Source organism: Triticum aestivum, chromosome 7B, assembly GCF_018294505.1.
Source record: "Triticum aestivum cultivar Chinese Spring chromosome 7B, IWGSC CS RefSeq v2.1, whole genome shotgun sequence".
NCBI lineage: Eukaryota > Viridiplantae > Streptophyta > Magnoliopsida > Poales > Poaceae > Triticum > Triticum aestivum.
Window position 1 is genome coordinate 529,677,367 of NC_057813.1, and position 18,949 is coordinate 529,696,315.

The 18,949-nt window shown below is 41.5% G+C and overlaps 1 protein-coding gene across 2 annotated transcripts; it reads right to left on the bottom strand.

The window, feature by feature from the left end:
• Positions 1 to 274: 274 nt before the first annotated feature.
• Positions 275 to 7,846, bottom strand: LOC123157368 (BRISC and BRCA1-A complex member 2). Of its 2 annotated transcripts, XM_044575632.1 has the most exons (14): positions 7,586 to 7,845; positions 7,425 to 7,512; positions 7,160 to 7,340; positions 6,188 to 6,278; positions 5,909 to 5,944; positions 5,728 to 5,826; positions 4,577 to 4,707; positions 4,350 to 4,398; positions 3,753 to 3,842; positions 3,624 to 3,677; positions 1,251 to 1,316; positions 978 to 1,075; positions 821 to 898; positions 275 to 658 (listed from the first exon to the last, which is right to left on the bottom strand). In XM_044575632.1, exons 1-13 carry the CDS (start codon positions 7,691 to 7,693, stop codon positions 829 to 831), a joined length of 1,161 nt encoding a protein of 386 aa, XP_044431567.1. In that variant the 5' UTR covers positions 7,694 to 7,845; the 3' UTR covers positions 275 to 658; positions 821 to 828. The 2 variants fall into 2 exon arrangements, with proteins under 2 accessions (XP_044431567.1, XP_044431566.1); XM_044575631.1 differs by having other exon boundaries at positions 3,624 to 3,842; positions 7,586 to 7,846.
• Positions 7,847 to 18,949: the final 11,103 nt, after the last annotated feature.

Genomic DNA, 18,949 nt, shown 5'->3' on the forward strand with positions numbered 1-18,949 from the left:
CCGTATGCCAGGACCTGCGCAACAAGTTTGAGGACCATATTGACACCGTATTAGCAAGTACTGGGACTGTATTGGCACACTTTCTAAGTTCGAGGACTGTTTTGGACCTAGTCAGCAAGTTTAAGGAGCAATGATGCATTTTACTCCTGAAATAATCTAATCTAATATCGAAACAACGTTGCCAGTGGAAGTAAACTGACGAATTCATACTACTACTTCCTCTCCTCCGACGGGCAAGGGCACCGGTGCGAGAATATTTATGCAGACAAGTACCTGACGAGAAAAAAACAGCTGATTTCTTCGACTTGGCGCCCGAGTTACCATAGATGTTCAAGAACGAAACAGTTCATACCCCGACTGTCACATGCAGCAGACTTTACACTGGAGAGAATTCAACGACCAATATCCATATGTACACAACTCCCAAGACAGGAAGAACTGAATCGCCATTTCTCCCCCAAAACCACCATGACCAGCAGGGGTGGCATCAACAAACCAACAACGCTCTATTGTACACAATTTACTTGCCAAATAGAAGCACTCTCTTGCCCTATGGACTGATTCTACTGCCTGGTCAGGCTGCTTCCTTGCTCCTTGCTCGTCACACAAATAGTCGAGGACTACAGCTTACGGGCAGCCAAAAGGGTAGAGATGCTCCCTAGACAGAGATGACAACAATCAATCAGTAGTTGCACTTCCGCAGCGAAAGAAGCACGACTAAAAATCACCTAGAGGAAGAGTCTGTTCTTCACAACGTTACATCCTTAGCTACTCTGTTTGAGGGAAACCATAGAGGCAAGTTCGTTCTCCAGAACATTACCTCCTTAGCTACTTTGCTTGGGGGAAACCATCACTGCATAACTTCTTGAAATTCTGGCACTCGTCAGCCAGATAGTCGCTGTAAATTTGTCAAGGAAATATCAAATAAGATTCTACAAATCATTGCAGATGCAAGACAGGTAGAATGCAAGACTTACTAGATGCGATCCACCATTTCCGTTACTTCCCATCTAGGACTCCATGGATAGCTGTTGTTTGGAGATGACGTGATAGGTATACCTTGGGAATTACAGTGCTGCAGAGGAATCAGAAATGAGAAGGTTAGTGCCACCAGAGGTCACTACCACCAATCATCCGAATCTATATTAGAGAAACAACGACTGCACTGCAAGACCTTTGATCAAGCATCTACATCAGAAACAACCAGAAAACATGTATACCGCAAATAACCAGTACCCAAATAAATATACCTGACAACTCTGCAAAGTCAGGATAGGCTGTTGTTGGGGGAATTGAAGGGGGATGACAAAGTGAACCTGCAACATCACATTGCGCCAAAAGTCAATACTGGTTAGTGGATAATCCACAGACACAAGTATATATGAGACTAAAGAATCAAAAGATATGGTGCCAAATGCCAAGACAATAATAATTCATAGAGAGCATTCTTACTAGGAAAAAAGTCTACTATTCGACTGTGAACTCTGGCAAAAGTTCACTTTTCGATCTTCAACTATAAAACCGTTTGAACTGCAACATCAAGCTACTAAACCGTGCTTTTCACACTTGGGTGGTTTCCCTAGTGGTTCTGGTGACATGAGTGCCACATGTCAGTCATGTCACTACCATCAAATGACAAACACTACAGCAACAAGCAGTATAATAAACTCCCTCATTCGGATAGTGAACTTGAACGGTAAATGCTAGAAATGATAGCATACGCAAAGTAGGAGAAATGGATAAAAAGCATTCCATGCTCTAGTGTGTTTCATCGTTTCTGGTACAAGAAATGGATGTGGTTGTGGTTCAACGTGCTACGCAATTTTTAAAATGTACCGCTAGCAATTTATGAGTTCAATGTTCATTTTGATTGAGTAGGAAGTTTGGTTTGTGAGTTGAATCTTGTGATTCGATGAGTTAAGAGTTGGTAATTAGATTCAGAAGTTCGGATTTGACTGTTTGGGTTAAAAGTTGGTCATCTGTATGCTTTCAGTTAAGTTGGATTTTGTTTTCTTTTACATTTTCCATGTTGCCTCAAGTGATGGTGGCACCGCCTGCTGGCCACCAGAAAGGGGGATGGGTCACAGAGCTCAGATGACACAGGTACCAGAGCGCACAAGGGCAGGTCTCCCCGCTACTAGCAGCCCCCACACAGAATTGCAGACAGCTGTATGCAAATACAAAATACATATCCAGAACAAAAAAGAAGAAGGCTTATTTGGCAAAAGGGCAAGGAAAGTATTTACGACACGAGGGGAAGCCCCTGAGACTTAGAGCAATCTAGCAGATTCGCCACTTCGACAGCCTCCAAAATGGTTTTGGAGCCCACTCCATAATTTTTGGGAGGCTGCCAAGCCTACGTGCAGACTCAGATTCTCCAAAATGCAGCCTCCATAATTTTTCCCTTTCATTTCCTTTTTTTGTTTGCAACAACTAAAAAAAAACTGCTTCTATTTAGCATAGATTTTTAACCAAACTTCAGTCAGATAAACATCAAACACTTGGAACGACATTGCAAAGTGATAGTTCATTTATATATGGGGACAAAATTAGTTGCTTTAGTGAAATTGTACATATCCAGGGGTAAGATTAGTCACTTTAGCGACATTTTAGAGAAGGGGACGACATTTCCAACACAACTAAATTAGTAAACTAAAGTAGATGCCGCGGGACAAGCCAGCGCAGGACTTGCAGATGCTGGCTGTGGCCTTTGAGTCGCGGGCGTCCGACTCCTATGCCAACCAGGCGCTCTCCTCGACATCAGGAGCAGCAGCTCATTCCCAGATGGCGCACTCCCTCTTGGCGTCCATCTCTGCCGATTCTGCCATGGCTTTGTCAAACTTCGCCCAGGCCGTGTTCTCATTGAAGACTGGGGCTGGGCGGGCAAGGTAGGCAGTAATGCGGGCGTTCCAAGCCTCCCTACAAGCGAGGGTGCGACGCTGGCGCGTCCATGGCACAATGTTGACGCGGCGGGCGGCCCTCTTGCGGAAGAGTCCAACGAGCATGCGCGGGATGACGGGATCCTCATCGTCCGACTTAAGCATCTCGATGTCAACCATCTCGCTGATGGCGGCAACTTGCGCCTCATAGGCGGCATCATCCTTTTTGGAGGCCACGCGGCGGCCCTGCTCCCGATGGTGTGGCGACGCAGCATGGCATTGGCAGAAGAAAGGGCACAGGCAGATCTGGGGAAGGGAGGGGGAGAAGCGGAGAGAGGAGTGGAGATAGAGGAGTCGCTAGACGGCTTTTATAGCCGTGAGCGGCGGAAAAAAGGCACCGGCGGCGGCGGGAAATCGCGGTGGAAAAGGGTGGGCAGCAGGAACAGGCGCGGACAGGTGGAAACACGGCAGAGTTCAGGTCACTTTGTCCAACATGCTAACGCTGCCCTTATATATTACAGGAGAATCCCCTTGGCACTTTTTAAATAAGGGTGGTGAAATGCAACCATGGAGGGTCAATCCTGGGCCAGCAACCCGCACAGCTTGAGTGGCCAACAGTCCTAACATTCGCTCAGTCTCTTGGTAGGAAGGTAATGAACTATATGTGTTCTTTTATTTATTGATTAGCTCCACGCAGTGGAGAAAATGAAAAAAAAAACTAGATTCACGCATTTAATGACATACCAGAAATGTGAAAATCCCCGAAATGGAAAGAACTGTGGCTTTCCTGCAAAAAATCTGATACATAGACAGAGTTGTTAAACGACATGGCAAAAACCACAATAACATAAGAAAACAGTGAGAAGCAAGTACCGGATCAGCCTCCAATGGTCTCCCGAAAGCAGGAGCTAGGGCCTCAATGAATCGTCTCCTGCAACCGATTGAAGCTGATGCATCCACGACCTTCAATATAATTCAGAAACATAAGCTTGTAAAATCCAACAGTGCCATTAATGGTATTCTAAAATTGATACCTTGTTTAACCAATTAGATGCTTCAGCCATAGTGAAATTTCAGTTTCCAGTGGATTTAACAACTTACGTGCTTATACGTCCAAACAGGTCTACTAATAAAGGTCAAAATGCAAAAGCTACAACACGGCAAAAGGTCTCCTGCTTACAGCTACGATGTCAACAATATCGTAAAACCTACTATGTCCTTTCCTAGTTACATTTTTCTGTTCTTGGCCCCATTTTCGGAATGACACATCCATAATGAAATCTTGAGCACAGAAATGCTCACAGCTTTAATGTGACAGAAGTAGTAACCCTTGCGCAATCCCTAACTAACATATCACGTTTAATATGAATGGAGTTGACATCACAACAGAAGATATAGCAAAATAACAACACCAATGGTGAGAATACAGTCAGATCAGGACAAATACTGGTAAAATGCAACAATAATTACCTGCAATTTAAGGTCTTCTTCTAAAGTGGGAACATACTCAGCCATGCACCTTTACATAATTAGACAAAGAGGAGATCATCAGTGACAAAGTGATGCTGTTTCTTTTGGTGAAAATGTTCTGCAGAAGATTATATCACACAGGTCTGGTCTGTTTTGGCATATAACATGCAACAAGAGATAATCTTCATTTAACCATACTCATTTGGAAGTCTGGCAAGTTGACTTACATCCCATCTACCCATGCAGGGAGCTTAACACCATCCACAGAGAAAAATGACTTCAAATCAGGAGTTGAGGTTAGTTTCAGTCCTGGTGCAGAAGGAACAGAGAGGTAACTACTGCTAACCGGAAATATGGCCTGCAAAATAGCCGAGCTGTCCATTATCAAATGCATGACAAAAACCCTAAATTCCATTAAATTATCCAAATTATAAAACATACAAAGTTAGCAGTGGTGACCATGTCTAACAGTAAAACATATTTGTTATTTATGTGTAGCATGATTTGTCTGCTATCTAGGAAGTATTTTGGGGAGTTCTGTCAGATTGTTTGCATACTGAGTCCTTGACACATGACAATTTCATCAGATACTTCCAAGTCACCACTTGAGCGAAAGAGAATATATCTATGCAGTAATGGGATTGTTGACTGCTGAAACTCCTGATGCTTTTCTTTTACAGGGAAATACCCAGAGCCATTTGCATGTTGTATAATGACAATGCTCTGATCGTAGTAAGATCCAATAGCTGGAACATTCTTAAGCAGTACATACTGCCGTGTTAGGTAACAATGACTGCAACCTTCACATGGTTTACTATGCATATGCAGTTATCTTGGTTGGAGAAGATGCACCCTCTCCTCGTTACAAAGATGTGGCAAGTAATCCAGAATAATAAATGAACTAGTGTAATGTATGTGCCGGGCGAATGGGCAATAGGAAGTACGACAAAACTTTAAATTAGGGATCTGGATTGTCAGTAGCTAGCTTATGAGCAGTTACTATCATTAGGTGGTTTGTTTGTATCCTTCAGATTTGCTAGCAAGGGACTGGGAAAGAAGCAAGGCGCGTCTATTTCAAAAGTACGGAGTAGTTAACCAAGTGCCAGTCTCCATCCCTGCCATAGTGGTGCGGCTGCCGTCGCACCCACATAGGTCCTGAACTCCTGGGGTACCTCAATGAGGCCTTACGACCCCATACTATCATGGTTATAGTGTTACAATTTCAAGTATCGGCATAAGCAGCTGAAATTTTGCTGGTATAAATATTTCTCAATTATCATCATCATTACTCATTTTCTAGAAACATCATTAGCATTGTTGCAGCTATTTTTACATGTCCACATTTGTGTACATGTAAGGAGTGGTTTTAGAGGTTAACCTGCAGATGGATCTTTTGGGGAAGTTTCCAAGGACATCCAGGCACCATCATTTTGAGGTCTAAATCCAGAAGCGGGACAGCAAATTTCACCTCATCTGACTACAAAGAAATATGAAAATACAATATAAGAAAAGGAATCAAGTTTCAGAGAAGAAAATGGCCGTGGAGACTGTAAACTTACCCTACCAGTTGATGATACCAAGGAGACTTCAATCCCCTGGTTGTTTGAACACAAATATTGGAAAAGTCATCTATCAGATAAATGGATTTCAACAATCAAGCTGAAGAACTAAACTGGTAATAAGCCAGTCAAATGGCTCGATCTTCAACTCATTCACATGAGCATGTATGTTTCTCGCTATATTTAAACCAAATCGTATTAAGAATACCTTCTAGTTACTTCATAAGATAAGCAATCAATGCCACAGAAAGGCCAAAGGGGAAAACTTGGTACATTTACCTCCTTAGCAAGAACTGTGCTTATTTCAAACTTCAGTCTTGCATCATCCACTTTCTCTACCAGCTTCTTTTGGTACTCAATGTATAATAACCTGCAGAAAATTAAGCCAACACAAATAGCTTAGAAATGAGTTCATCACGAAAAGCACCAGTACAATCTCAAGCATGCTCTGCGCACCAACAATCTGCTCATCTCAAGATAGCATTATTTCAAGCCAACAACTACACTGGCACTCCTAATTCCTCGTGACATATCAGTACAGATTTTTGTTGAGGACCCACCACTAGCTTCACTCGATGAATTTCTAACCAATATCCCAGCCCCAACAAATGCCTAGCCAAACCAAGTGCAAGCCTAATCATCACCAAGTTGCTGGCCTTGTGTTTACACTTTATTAATTTGAGTTTTTCTTCCATTAAGTTATTTCAAGTAAAATGAAATAAGATGGTCACCTGTATGTTATGCATAAATGCTTCAGAGAGAATGAAATAAATAAGTGCAAAAGGTAAATGACGAAATATATCTGTATAATTAGGAACCAAACGATAAAGTTAACGTCTTCTAAAAATGAATAGACTGGATGGAGCACATTTTCTGTTCATACGACACATGTACCGTCAGATTATATTAGACTCATTTTGCTATATGAAAAAACAGAAGGGCCAGCCATTATGTTTTCCATGATTATTCCATTACCTTTACATGCATTTGAGAGAAGAGGAAGCGACACAAAAGAACGCGCACATTAATTCGTTAAGTATGACATAGGTTGTGCAAAATTTTAGTTTTCCAAACTAGACCACACCAATGTCAAATGGATGAATCCACCCCTGCATATCGGAACCTATTCCCATGTACGCAACTCCCAACTCATACCGCCTCCAGTCCAATTAACACGCAGGCAGAGCAATTACACATAACACTAATGATCACATAACAGCATAGAGAACCACAGAAGCAAAGAGAAATCACCGGAGCTCCTCCACGAGGCAGAGGAGGCCACGGGGGTCACGGTAATCCCAGTGTGCCAAGCAGCTCTTTCCCCCATTCCCGGACTCATCATAATCGACCAGTGGCTGGAATCCCTCATCGCGCTGCCCGAATATGACGTCCGGCGCCACCTTGGGGTGCATCGCATTATACAAGAAATCCCCTGCGAAACCAATATCAGAGCCGCGAAAACCTGAGCACCGAACCCTAGGCCATTACAGCGAGCGGGTGGGTAGGGGTGCGTTACAGTAGACGTAGTCGAGGCAGAAGGGGATGCCGAGGGTGAAGCGATCAGCGTAGCGGCCCTTGCTGCATCCGGACCAGATCTGCACCACCTGCAAGCGAGCGCGGGGAGGCGGGTGAGAGGAGGGACCGGAATGGTGGAGCAGTCGTGAGCACCCTAGGTACCTTGATGGGAAGACTGGAGTTGGTGAGGAGGAACTTGAGCTGCGCGGCGATGAGGGGCGCCAGCGGAGGGGTCGGGGCGGGCGCGGCGGCGTCGGCGGAGGGAGCCATCGCCGGCGGCAGTCGTGGTAACCGACGGATTCGGGACAGCTCCCTCTCTGCTAGTACTAGTTGTCTTTGGGTTTGGAAAAGGGTCAAACAGCAGGAGGTGTAGGCAGGCTGATCTCTGGTGAGTTTGGTCCGTTGCGGCCCATGTAGAATTTGGATAGTAGAAACTGCACCTAATTCAAGTCCACCCCTAAGAAAAAAACTAATTCAAGTCCTCTCACGCATGGTGTTCTTTTGGCCGTTGGATCCATGTCTCGGTTATTCCTGACCGTCCCATCCATCATTTCCACCCGCGTGGGCTGGGTTGTGTGTTCTTGGGTTGCTATTTCAGAGGCAAAATCGGATGCCTCTTGTTCACTGCTACTGATTAATATCAAGATCCCAAATAAATTAGTACATGGCTGGGTGGTTGTACTTGTTGGGAACATAGCATGCAATTTTTTTAAAAAATGTACGTTCACGCAAGATTTGTCTAGAAGATGCATAGCAACGAGATGGGGAGAGTGTGTCTACGTACCCTCGTAGACCGAAAGCGGAAGTATTTGACAACGCGGTTGATGTAGTCGAACTTCTTCTTTCTCCGGTCGATCAAGTACCGAACGTACGACACCTCTGAGTTCTACACACTTCAGCTCGATGACGTTCTTCGCTCTCTTGATACAACAAGATGTCGAGGAAGTAGATGTGTTCAGCACGACGACGTGGTGACGGTGATGGTAAAGTGATTCCCGCATGGCTTTGCCTAAGCACCGCGACAATATGACCGGGGTGTAAACTGTTGAGGAGGGCGCCGCACACGGCTAACAGTTGATGTTGTGTGTTGTAGGCGCCCCCTTCCCCACATATATATAGGTTGGAGGGGAGGAGAGGCAACCAAGGGGGCGCCCCAAGTAGGAGGAATCCTACTTGGGGTCCTCTCCCAATTCGGCCACCCCCCTCTCCTATTCCTATTCAGGGTAGGAATGGAAGAGGGGAAGGAAGAATCCTATTCCCTTTTTCCTTTCCTCCTTCCCCTTTCCTTCTCCAAATTGGCCAGCCCATATGGGGGGCGCACCAGCCCCTTTGTGGCTGGTGTATTTCCCCTCTTGGCCCATAAGGCCCATATCTTTTGTCGGGGGTGCCCGGAACCCCTTCCGGTGACCTGATAAGTACCTGGTGCTTTCCGAAACACTTCCGGTGTCCGAATATCATCATCCTATATATCAATATTTACCTCTCAATCATTTCGATACTCCTCGTCGTATCCGTGATCTCATCTGGGAGTCCGAACAGCATTCGGTCACCAAATCACATAACTCATATAATACAATATCGTCATCGAACGTTAAGCGTGCGGACCCTACGGGTTCGAGAACTATGTAGACATGACCGAGACACCTCTCCGGTCAATAACCAATAGCGAAACCTGGATGCTCATATTGGCTCCCACGTATCCTACGAAGATCTTTATCGGTCGAACCATTATGACATCATACATTATTCCCTTTGTCCATCGATATGTTACTTGCTCGAGATTCGATCGTCGGTATCTTGATACCTAGTTCAATCTCGTTACCGGCAAGTCTCTTTACTCGTTCAGTAATGCATCATCCTACAACTAACTCATTACTCACTTTGCTTGCAAGGCTTCTTATGATGTGCATTACCGAGAGGCCCCAGAGATACCTCTCCGATACTCAGAGTGACAAATCCTAATCTTGATCTATGCCAACCCAACAAACACCTTCGTAGATACCTATAGAGCATCTTTATAATCACCCAGTTACGTTATGACGTTTGATAGCACATAAGGCATTCCTCCGGTATCCGGGAGTTGCATAATCTCATAGTCGGAGGAATATGTATTTGACATGAAGAAAGCAATAGCAATAAAACTGAACGATCATAATGCTATGTTGACGGATGGGTCTTGTCCATCACATCATTCTCCTTAATGATGTGATCGCGTTCATCAAATGACAACACATATCTATGGTTAGGAAACTTAACCATCTTTGATTAACGAGCTAGTCTAGTAGAGCTCACTAGGGACACTGTGTTTTGTCTATGTATCCACACGTGTATCAAGTTTCCGGTTAATACAATTCTAGCATGAATAATAATCATTTATCATGGTATAAGGAAATATAAAATAACAACTTTATTATTGCCTCTAGGGCATATTTCCTTCAGTCTCTCACTTGCACTAGAGTCAATAATCTAGTTCACATCGCCATGTGATTTAACATCAATAGTTCACATCTTTATGTGATTAACACCCATAGTTCACATCGCCATGTGACCAATGCCCAAAGGGTTTACTAGAGTTAATAATCTAGTTCACAATGCTATGTGTTTAACACCCAAAGAGTACTAAGGTGTGATCATGTTTTGCTTGTGAGAGAAGTTTAGTCAACGGGTCTGCCACATTCAGATCCGTATGTATTTTGCAAATTTTTATGTCTACAATGCTCTGCATGGAGCTACTCTAGCTAATTGCTTCCACATTCAATACGTATCTAGATTGAGACTTAGAGTCATCTAGATCAGTGTCAAAGTTTGCATCGACGTAACTCTCTACGACGAACTCTTTATCACCTCCATAACCGAGAAACATTTCCTTAGTCCTCTTTTAGGTAAATAAGGATAATTTTAACCGTTGTCCAGTGATCTATTCCTGGATCACTATTGTACCCCTTCCAAACTTATGGCAAGGTACACAACAGGTTTGGTACATAGCATGGCATACTTTTTACAACCTATGGCTGAGGCATAGGGAATGACTTTCATTCTCTCTTTATCTTCTGCCATGGTTGGGTTTTGAGTCTTTACTCAGCTTCACACCTTACAATACAAGCAAGAACTCCTTATTTGACTGATCCATTTTGAACTCCTTCAAAATCTTGTCAAGGTATGTACTCATTGAAAGTCTTATCAAGCGTCTTGATCTATCTCTATAGATCTTGATGCCCAATATGTAATCAGCTTTACCGAGGTCTTTCATTGAAAAATTCTTATTCAAGTATCCTTTTATGCTATCCAAAAATTATGTATCATTTCCAATCAACAATATGTCATCCACATATAATATCAGAAATGCTACAGAGCTCCCACTCACTTTCTTGTAAATACAGGCTTCACTGTAAGTCTGTATAAAACCATATGTTTTGATCACCTCATCAAAGTGTATATCCCAACTCTGAGATGCTTGCACCAGTCCATAGATGGATTGCTAGAGCTTGCACACTTTGTCGGCACCTTTAGGACCGACAAAACCTTCTGGTTGCATCATATACAACTCTTCATTGAGATATCCATTAAGGAATGCAGTTTTGACATCCATTTGCCGGATTTTATAATCATAAAATGTGGCAATTGCTAATATGATTTAGACGGACTTAAGCATCGCTACGGGTGAGAAAGTCTCATCGTAGTCAACTCCTTGAACTCGTCGAAAACCTTTTGCGACAAGTCGAGCTTTGTGGACAGTAACATTATTGTCAGCGTCAGTCTTCCTCTTGAATATCCATTTATTCTCTATGGCTTGCCGATCATCAGGAAAGTCCACCAAAGTCCACACTTTGTTCTCATACATGGATCATATCTCAGATTTCATGGCCTCAAGCCATCTGTCGGAATCTGGGCTCATCATAACTTCTTCATAATTCGTAGGTTTGCCATGGTCTAATAACATGACTTTCAGGACAGGATTACCGTACCACTCTGGTGCGGAACGTGCTTTGTTCGACCTACGAAGTCCAGTAATAACTTGATCCGAAGTTTTATGATCATCATCATTAGCTTCCTCTCTAGTTGGGGTAGGCATCACAGGAACGGATTTTCTTTGATGTGCTACTCTCTAATTCGAGAGAAGGTACAATTACCTCATCAAGTTCTACTATCCTCCCACTCACTTCTTTCGAGAGAAACTCCTTTCCTAGAAAGGACCCATTCTTAGCAACAAAGATCTTGCCTTTGGATCTGTGGTAGAAGGTGTACCCAATAGTTTCTTTAGGGTATCCTATGAAGACGCACTTCTCTGTTTTGGGTTCGAACATATCAGGCTGAAGCCTTTTGACATAAGTGTCGCAACCCCAAATTTTAAGAAACGACAACTTAGGTTTCTTACCAAACCACAGTTCATACGGTGTCGTCTCAATGGATTTAGATGGTGCCCTATTTAACGTGAATGTGGTTGTCTCTAATGCATAACCCCAAAATGATAGTGGTAAATCGGTAAGAGACATCATAGATCGCACCATATCTAATAAAGTACGGTTATGATGTTCGGACACACCATTACGCTGTGGTGTTCCAGGTGGCGTGAGTTGTGAAACTATTCCACATTGTTTTAAATGAAGGCCAAACTCATAACCCAAATATTCGCCTCTGTGATCAGATCGTAGAAACTTTATTTTCTTGTTACGATGATTCTCCACTTCACCCTGAATTTTTTTGAACTTTTCAAATACTTCAGACTTGTGTTTCATCAAGTAGATATACCCATATCTACTTAAATCATCAGTGAAGGTGAGAAAATAACGATATCCGCCACATGCCTCAACACTAATCGGACTGTATACATCAGTATGTGTATTATTTCCAATAAGTCATTGGCTCGCTCCATTATTCCGGAGAACGGAGTTTTAGTCATCTTGCTGATGAAGCATGGTTTGCAAGTATCAAATGATTCACAATCAATTGATTCCAAAATCCCATCAGTGATACGTCTCCAATGTATCTATAATTTTTGATTATTCCATGCTGTTTTATTATCAATCTTGGATGTTTTATAATCATTTTATATCATTTTTTGGTACTAACCTATTGACATAGTGCCAAGTGCCAGTTGCTGTTTCTGCATGTTTTTTACATCGCAGGAAATCAATATCAGACGGAGTCCAAATGCCACGCCAATTAATGATGATTTTTTATGGGCCAAAAGGAAGATGGGCCCTGGTTGCACCAGGGGGGAGTCCCGAGGAGGGGACAACCCACCAGGGCACGCCCTGGTGGGTTGTGTCCACCTCGGGTACCCCCCCCTGACCGCCTCTTTGCTCTATAAATACCCCAATATTCCAGAAACCCTAGGGGAGTCAAGGAAATATTCATCCAGCCGCCGCGGAGTCCAAATCCACCATATCCAATCTAGACACCATCACGGAGGGGTTCACCTTCCATTGGTGCCTCTCCAATTATGTGTGAGTAGTTCTTTGTAGACCTTCGGGTCTGTAGTTAGTAGCTAGATGGTTCCTCTCTCTCTCTTGATTATCAACACAATGATCTCTTGGAGATCCATATGATGTAAGTCCTTTTTGCGGTGTGTTTGTTAGGATCTGATGAACTTCGAGTTTATGATCAGTTATATCTTTTTTTATCCATGAAAGTTATTTGAGTTCTTTGATCTCTTATATGCGTGATCTCTTATAGCCTCGTATTTCTTCCTCGATATTTGGGTTTTGTTTGGCCAACTTGATCTATTTATCTTGCAATGGGAAGAGGTGCCCAGTAGTGGGTTCGATCTTACGGTGCTTGATCCCAGTGATAGAAAGGGAAGCAACATGTATGTATCGTTGCTACCAAGGATAAAAAGATGAGATCTATATCTGCCGCAATAGATAAACGGATCTCGTCTACATCATGTCATCGTTCTTAATGCATTACTCCGTTTTTCCATGAACTTAATACACTAGATGCATGTTGGATAGCGGTCGATGTGTGGAGTAATAGTAGTAGATGCAGGCAGGAGTCGGTCTACTAATCTTGGACATGATGCCTATGTAATGATCATTGCCTGGATATCGTCATGATTATTTGAAGTTCTATTAATTTCCCAACAGTAATTTGTTTACCCACCGTTTGCTATCTTTCTCAAGAGAAGCCACTAGTGAAACCTACGGCCCCGAGTCTTCTTTCTCATATATTTGCCTTGCGATCTACTTTTCCCTTGCATTTATTTTCAAATCTATTAAACCAAAAATACAAAAATACCTTGCTGCAATTTATTCTTATTTATTTAATTTGGCGTTCAGTCTATCAATTTACTACAAATTTACCTCACGTCCTTTGCCTATCTTGAGGCGTCGTACTCCGAAAGGAATTGACAACCCCTTTAACACGTCGGGTTGCGAGGTGTTGTTATTTGTGTGCAGGGGCTGTTTATGTTGTGTTGCTTGGTTCTCCTACTAGTTCGATAACCTTGTTTTCATATTTGAGGGAAATATCTACCGCCGATGTGTTGCATCATCCCTTCCTCTTTGGGGAAATACCGACGTAGATTCAAGCGACATCAAAAGGAATTTCTGGCGCCATTGCCGGGGAGGATCTTCAACATAACTAGGTTCCTAATCACAAATCTCATCTCCTTGCAATTTATATTAGGGTTTTTATCACTTTTACCACTAGTTGTGCCACACTACTCACTTTTGCCACTAAAAGTTTTCATTACTCAAAAATGCCACTGTTCCGTTAGAAACACACTCAGAAATGCCATTTTCTCACGTTACCACTGTCGACGGCAGTAATTTCTGCCTCAACATCACTAGTGAGTTTCTAACAGAACAATGGCATTTTTGAGTAATGAAAACTTTTAGTGGCAAAAGTGAGTAGAGTGGCACAACTAGTGGCAAAAGTGATAAAAACCCTTTATATTATTCACCATTTGCCTCTCGTTTTCCTCTCCACCACTTCACAAGAAATTTCCGCTTTATCCGCCTCTCATTTTCTGTTCGCCGTTTTCTTGTCAGACCTATCCTTTGATTGCAATCATGAGTGATTTCAGTATGGCACCAACAGATGATGGCCTAACTCCTAAAATTTGGGCGTACGGGCAATCTGGATGCTAAAACTTTTATCTTGGGGCAAGAGAATATTACGGGAAAAGAACGTATTCAAGAATTTTTCAATTGTGTTGGGAATCTAAGTCTTGATGATGCTCCTATACTTAAAACCACTTGATCTTATGCGGATGCTATTTCAACACTAGTTCTGAAACTTGAAAGTAAATTTATTCGTACCCATCCTACTTTGCAAAGATTGTTTTTTGAGCTCCCCAACATAAAGAATCCTAGGGCCAAAAAGTTGGCCACTCCCGTTCTTATAAATGGATTTGACTACATAATACGGGAAGCTAGGGAAATCTTTGATTTTTATGGTATGAATCGTGAAAAAACCCATGATAGATGAAATTCTTTACAATAGTGATTATGCACTAAGGCATTTGCTTGGGGATAATAAGATCTTTGATGAGAATCTTAAAAAGGACGTCCCCGATCTAGATATAATCCAACAAGTTTTTAATAATTTTAATCAACATTACTCTTGGATTGTTGCGGGTAATGAAAAGGGTTATGATGAAAACCAACTAAGAAATGCTAAATTTTCCATGGAAAATATGTTTTATGTTGTGTTTACAAAACCCCATGATGAAAATACCTCTAAGAAAATTAAGAAGAAAAAGGATGACAAAACTTAGATCCTACGTGTTATGCCTAGCTAGGGGCGTAAAACGATAGCGCTTGTTGGGAGGCAACCCAATGAATAAAATTTATTTTTGCTTTTTTGCTTTCTGTTCTTGAGTGTTAGCACAATTATGCTACTGTTATGATTGTGTTTTTTGTGTTTTAATTAGTGTTTGTGCCAAGTAAAGCCTTTAGGATCTTCCAGGGTGATAGTTGTTTGATCTTGCTGAAAAAGACAAAAACTTTGTTCTCATGAAAATAATTATCATTAATCATAGAAAAGAGCTTTTTGTCCTGATTCGTTTTTCAGAAGATTAATATACAAATTATGCTGGTCGTCCTAATTTGGTAGAATTTTTGGAGTCACAGAAGTATTCGAAAGTTACAGATTACTACAGACTGTTCTGTTTTGACAGATTCTGTTTTCTTTGTGTTGTGTGCTTATTTTGATGGCTCTATGATTTTCTTTGATGAGTTTTTGCCATAGAAAAGTTGGAATTCAGTAGACATAACACAAAAACAAAATAAGAATTGGTTTGACACATCACTCATAGTAGTGGTTTGCTTTCTTTTACTAACGGATCTCACAAGGGTTTTGTTGAGTTTTGTGTGATTGAACTTTTCAAGTTTTGGGTTATCTTACCATGGATGAAAGAAGGATAGAAGAGCATAAGCTTGGGGATGCCCCGGAATCCCAAGCTATTATCCAATAATGAGCAACCAACTAAGCTTGGGGATGCCCCCGAGTGGCATCCCCTCTTTCTTCTAACGACCATCGGTATTTTACTCGAGGCTATATTTTTATTCGTCACATGATATGTGTTTTGCTTGGAGCGTCTTGTATGATATGTGTCTTTGCTTGTTTAATTTTGCGTTTTAAGTCATCAATCCTTGCTGGACACACCTATTTGAGAGAGCCCAGATTATGCCATGACTTGTTAGAATTGCTCTCTAAGCCTCACTTAAATATTTATGAGCAATGGACTTGCTCTAGTGCTTCACTTATATCTTTTTGAGCACGGTGTGCTTAGTATTTTTGAAGAAATGCTCTCTTGCTTCACTTAGATTTATTTGAGAGTTATTAAAATTTTGAAGAAATTCTCTCTTTCTTCATTTAAGTTATTTTGAGAGAAAGGAAATGTGTTATGCTCATGATCTTCACTTATATTTGTTTGAGCTTATGAAAAGAAACACATGAAAATTAGTCCCAAAGTGATAGATATCCAAGAAGGATAAAGAAAGAAAAAAAATATGTCATGAAGATCATTGGACAAAATAAACTTGATTCTTAGTAATAGTTTTGAGATATGATGATGTGATACGTGAGTTATGTTGATGAGTAATTGTGCTCTAGTAAGAATATTGGTGTTAAGGTTTGTGATTCCCTATGCATGCACGAAAGTCAATAATCATGCAATGAAAATTATATCCTACTTGTGGTGCATTATTCAGTATTAATTATGCTTAATGCTTGCTTATGAGATTATTCGTTTCTTGGTTGGTCGCTTCTCAATCTTTTTGCTAGCCTTCATTTTGCACCAAGTATGACCTCTACTTGTGCATCCAAAATCCTTTAAATCAGTTTTGCCACATGAGTCCACTATATCTACCTATATGCGGTATTCTTTTACCGTTCTGAGCAAATTTGCATGTGCCATCTCTAATTTTCAAAATAAACTTCTCTTTTGTGTGTTTATTTCGCTCGCGGAACGCTAATGGGTAGCTAATATTTTCCATGCTGGATGTGTTATTCTCATGGTGAGTGTTTATTCACTTGTCATTGCACGAGAGTAAGGCAAAAGTTTTAGGGATGCCCAGTCCCGAAATGCAAAAATGAATTTACTTTATGTTGTCAAATAATAAATTCCTTGAAAAGTGTTGGTATGGAAGGCACTCGTGGATACGGCTTGCCATGGAAAGTGAAAGTATGGTGGAAAAAGGAATAAACTTTATTTTCTATTTGGGAACCGCCTATGATATCTAGCATGGAAAGTGTTGGGATGCTCTAAGTCATTTTCGTTGGTGGGATGAACACACCTCCCAAAATGTTTTTATCTCTATTTTTTCGCTTTGAGCTCTGACACCTCTACAATTCCCTACTTCCCTCTGCGAAGAGCCTTTCTTTTACTTTATGCAATTTTTATTTTTCAAATTGAGTCTCCATCCTCTCTTATAAAAGCACCAACTAGGAGGAAATATGATCGTACTTAAGTATTGGGTGTAGCTAATATTCGAGTGTGTTTCATGAATGGATCAATGTTTGAGCATGATGGGCTAGGGATAACTTGTGTTAGAATTGATATTTTGAAAGACGTGGTTGCTTGTTGATATGCTTGAGTATCTAAGTTATCATGTCAAAACTAGACTATTGCTTTGAATCACACAAAAGTCCAAATGTCCATGCTATAAAGAAGAGAATATGATATGACATGATAAACAACACTCCACATCAAAAATTCTGCTTTTATCACTTACCTACTCGAGGACGAGCAGGAATTAAGCTTGGGAATGCTGATATGTCTCCAACGTATCTATAATTTTTTATTATTCCATGTTGTTTTATTATCAATCTTGGATGTTTTATAATCATTTTATATCATTTTTTGGTACTAACCTATTAACATAGTGCTAAGTGCCAGTTGTTGTTTTCTACATGTCTTCTACATCACAGGAAATAATTATCAGACGGAGTCCAAATGCCACGCCAATTACGATGATTTTTTTTGGACCAAAAGGAAGAAGATGGGCCCTGGTTGCACTTGGGGGGAGTCCCGAGGAGGGGACAACCCACCAGGGCGCGCCAGGAGGCCTAGGCGCGCCTGGTGGGTGATGACCCACAAGTATAGGGGATACATCGTAGTCCTTTCAATAAGTAAGAGTGTCGAACCCAATGAGGAGCAGAAGGAAATGACAAGCGGTTTTCAGTAAGGTTTTCTCTACAAGCACTGAAATTGTAGTTAACGGATAGTTTTGTGATAAGATAATTTGTAACGGGTAACAAACAATGAAAGTAAATAAGGTGCAGCAAGGTGGCCCAATCCTTTTTGTAGCAAAGGACAGGCCTGAAGAATTTCTTATAATGAGAAAAGCGCTTCCGAGGACACATGGGAATTATCGTCAAGCTAGTTTCATCACACTCATATGATTCATGTTCGTTACTTTGATAATTTGATACGTGGGTGGACCGGTGCTTGGGTACTGCCCTTTCTTGGACAAGCATCCCACTTATGATTAACCCCTATTGCAAGCATCTGCAACTACAAAAGAAGTATTAAGGTAAACCTAACCATAGCATGAAACTAGTGGATCCAAATCAGCCCCTTACGAAGCAACACATAAACTAGGGTTTAAGCTTCTGTCACTCTAGCAACCCATCATCTACTTATTACTTCCCAATGCCTTCCTCTAGGCCCAAATAATGGTGAAGTGTCATGTAGTCGACGTTCACATAACACCACTGGAGGAGAGACAACATACATCTCATCAAAATATCGAACGAATACCAAATTCACATGACTACTAATAGCAAGACTTCACCCATGTCCTCAGGAACAAATGTAACTACTCACAAAGCATATTCATGTTCATGATCAGAGGAGTATTAATATGCATTAAGGATCTGAACATATGATCTTCCACCAAGTAAACCAATTAGCATCAACTACAAGGAGTAATCAACACTACTAGCAACCCACATGTACCAATTTGTGGTTTTGATACAAGATTGGATACAAGAGATGAACTAGGGTTTTGAGAGGAGATGGTGCTGATGAAGATGTTGATGGAGATTGACCCCCTCCCGATGAGAGGATTGTTGGTG

Coding starts and splice junctions, on each gene's coding strand:
- LOC123157368 (XM_044575631.1), bottom strand. CDS start 7,693: ATGGCTCCCTCCGCCGACGCCGCCGCGCCCGCCCCGACCCCTCCGCTG. Junction 7,341..7,424: donor CTGCCTCGACTACGTCTACT/GTAACGCACCCC, acceptor TTGGTTTCGCAG/GGGATTTCTTGTATAATGCG. Junction 1,076..1,250: donor TGACTTTGCAGAGTTGTCAG/GTATATTTATTT, acceptor ATTCCTCTGCAG/CACTGTAATTCCCAAGGTAT.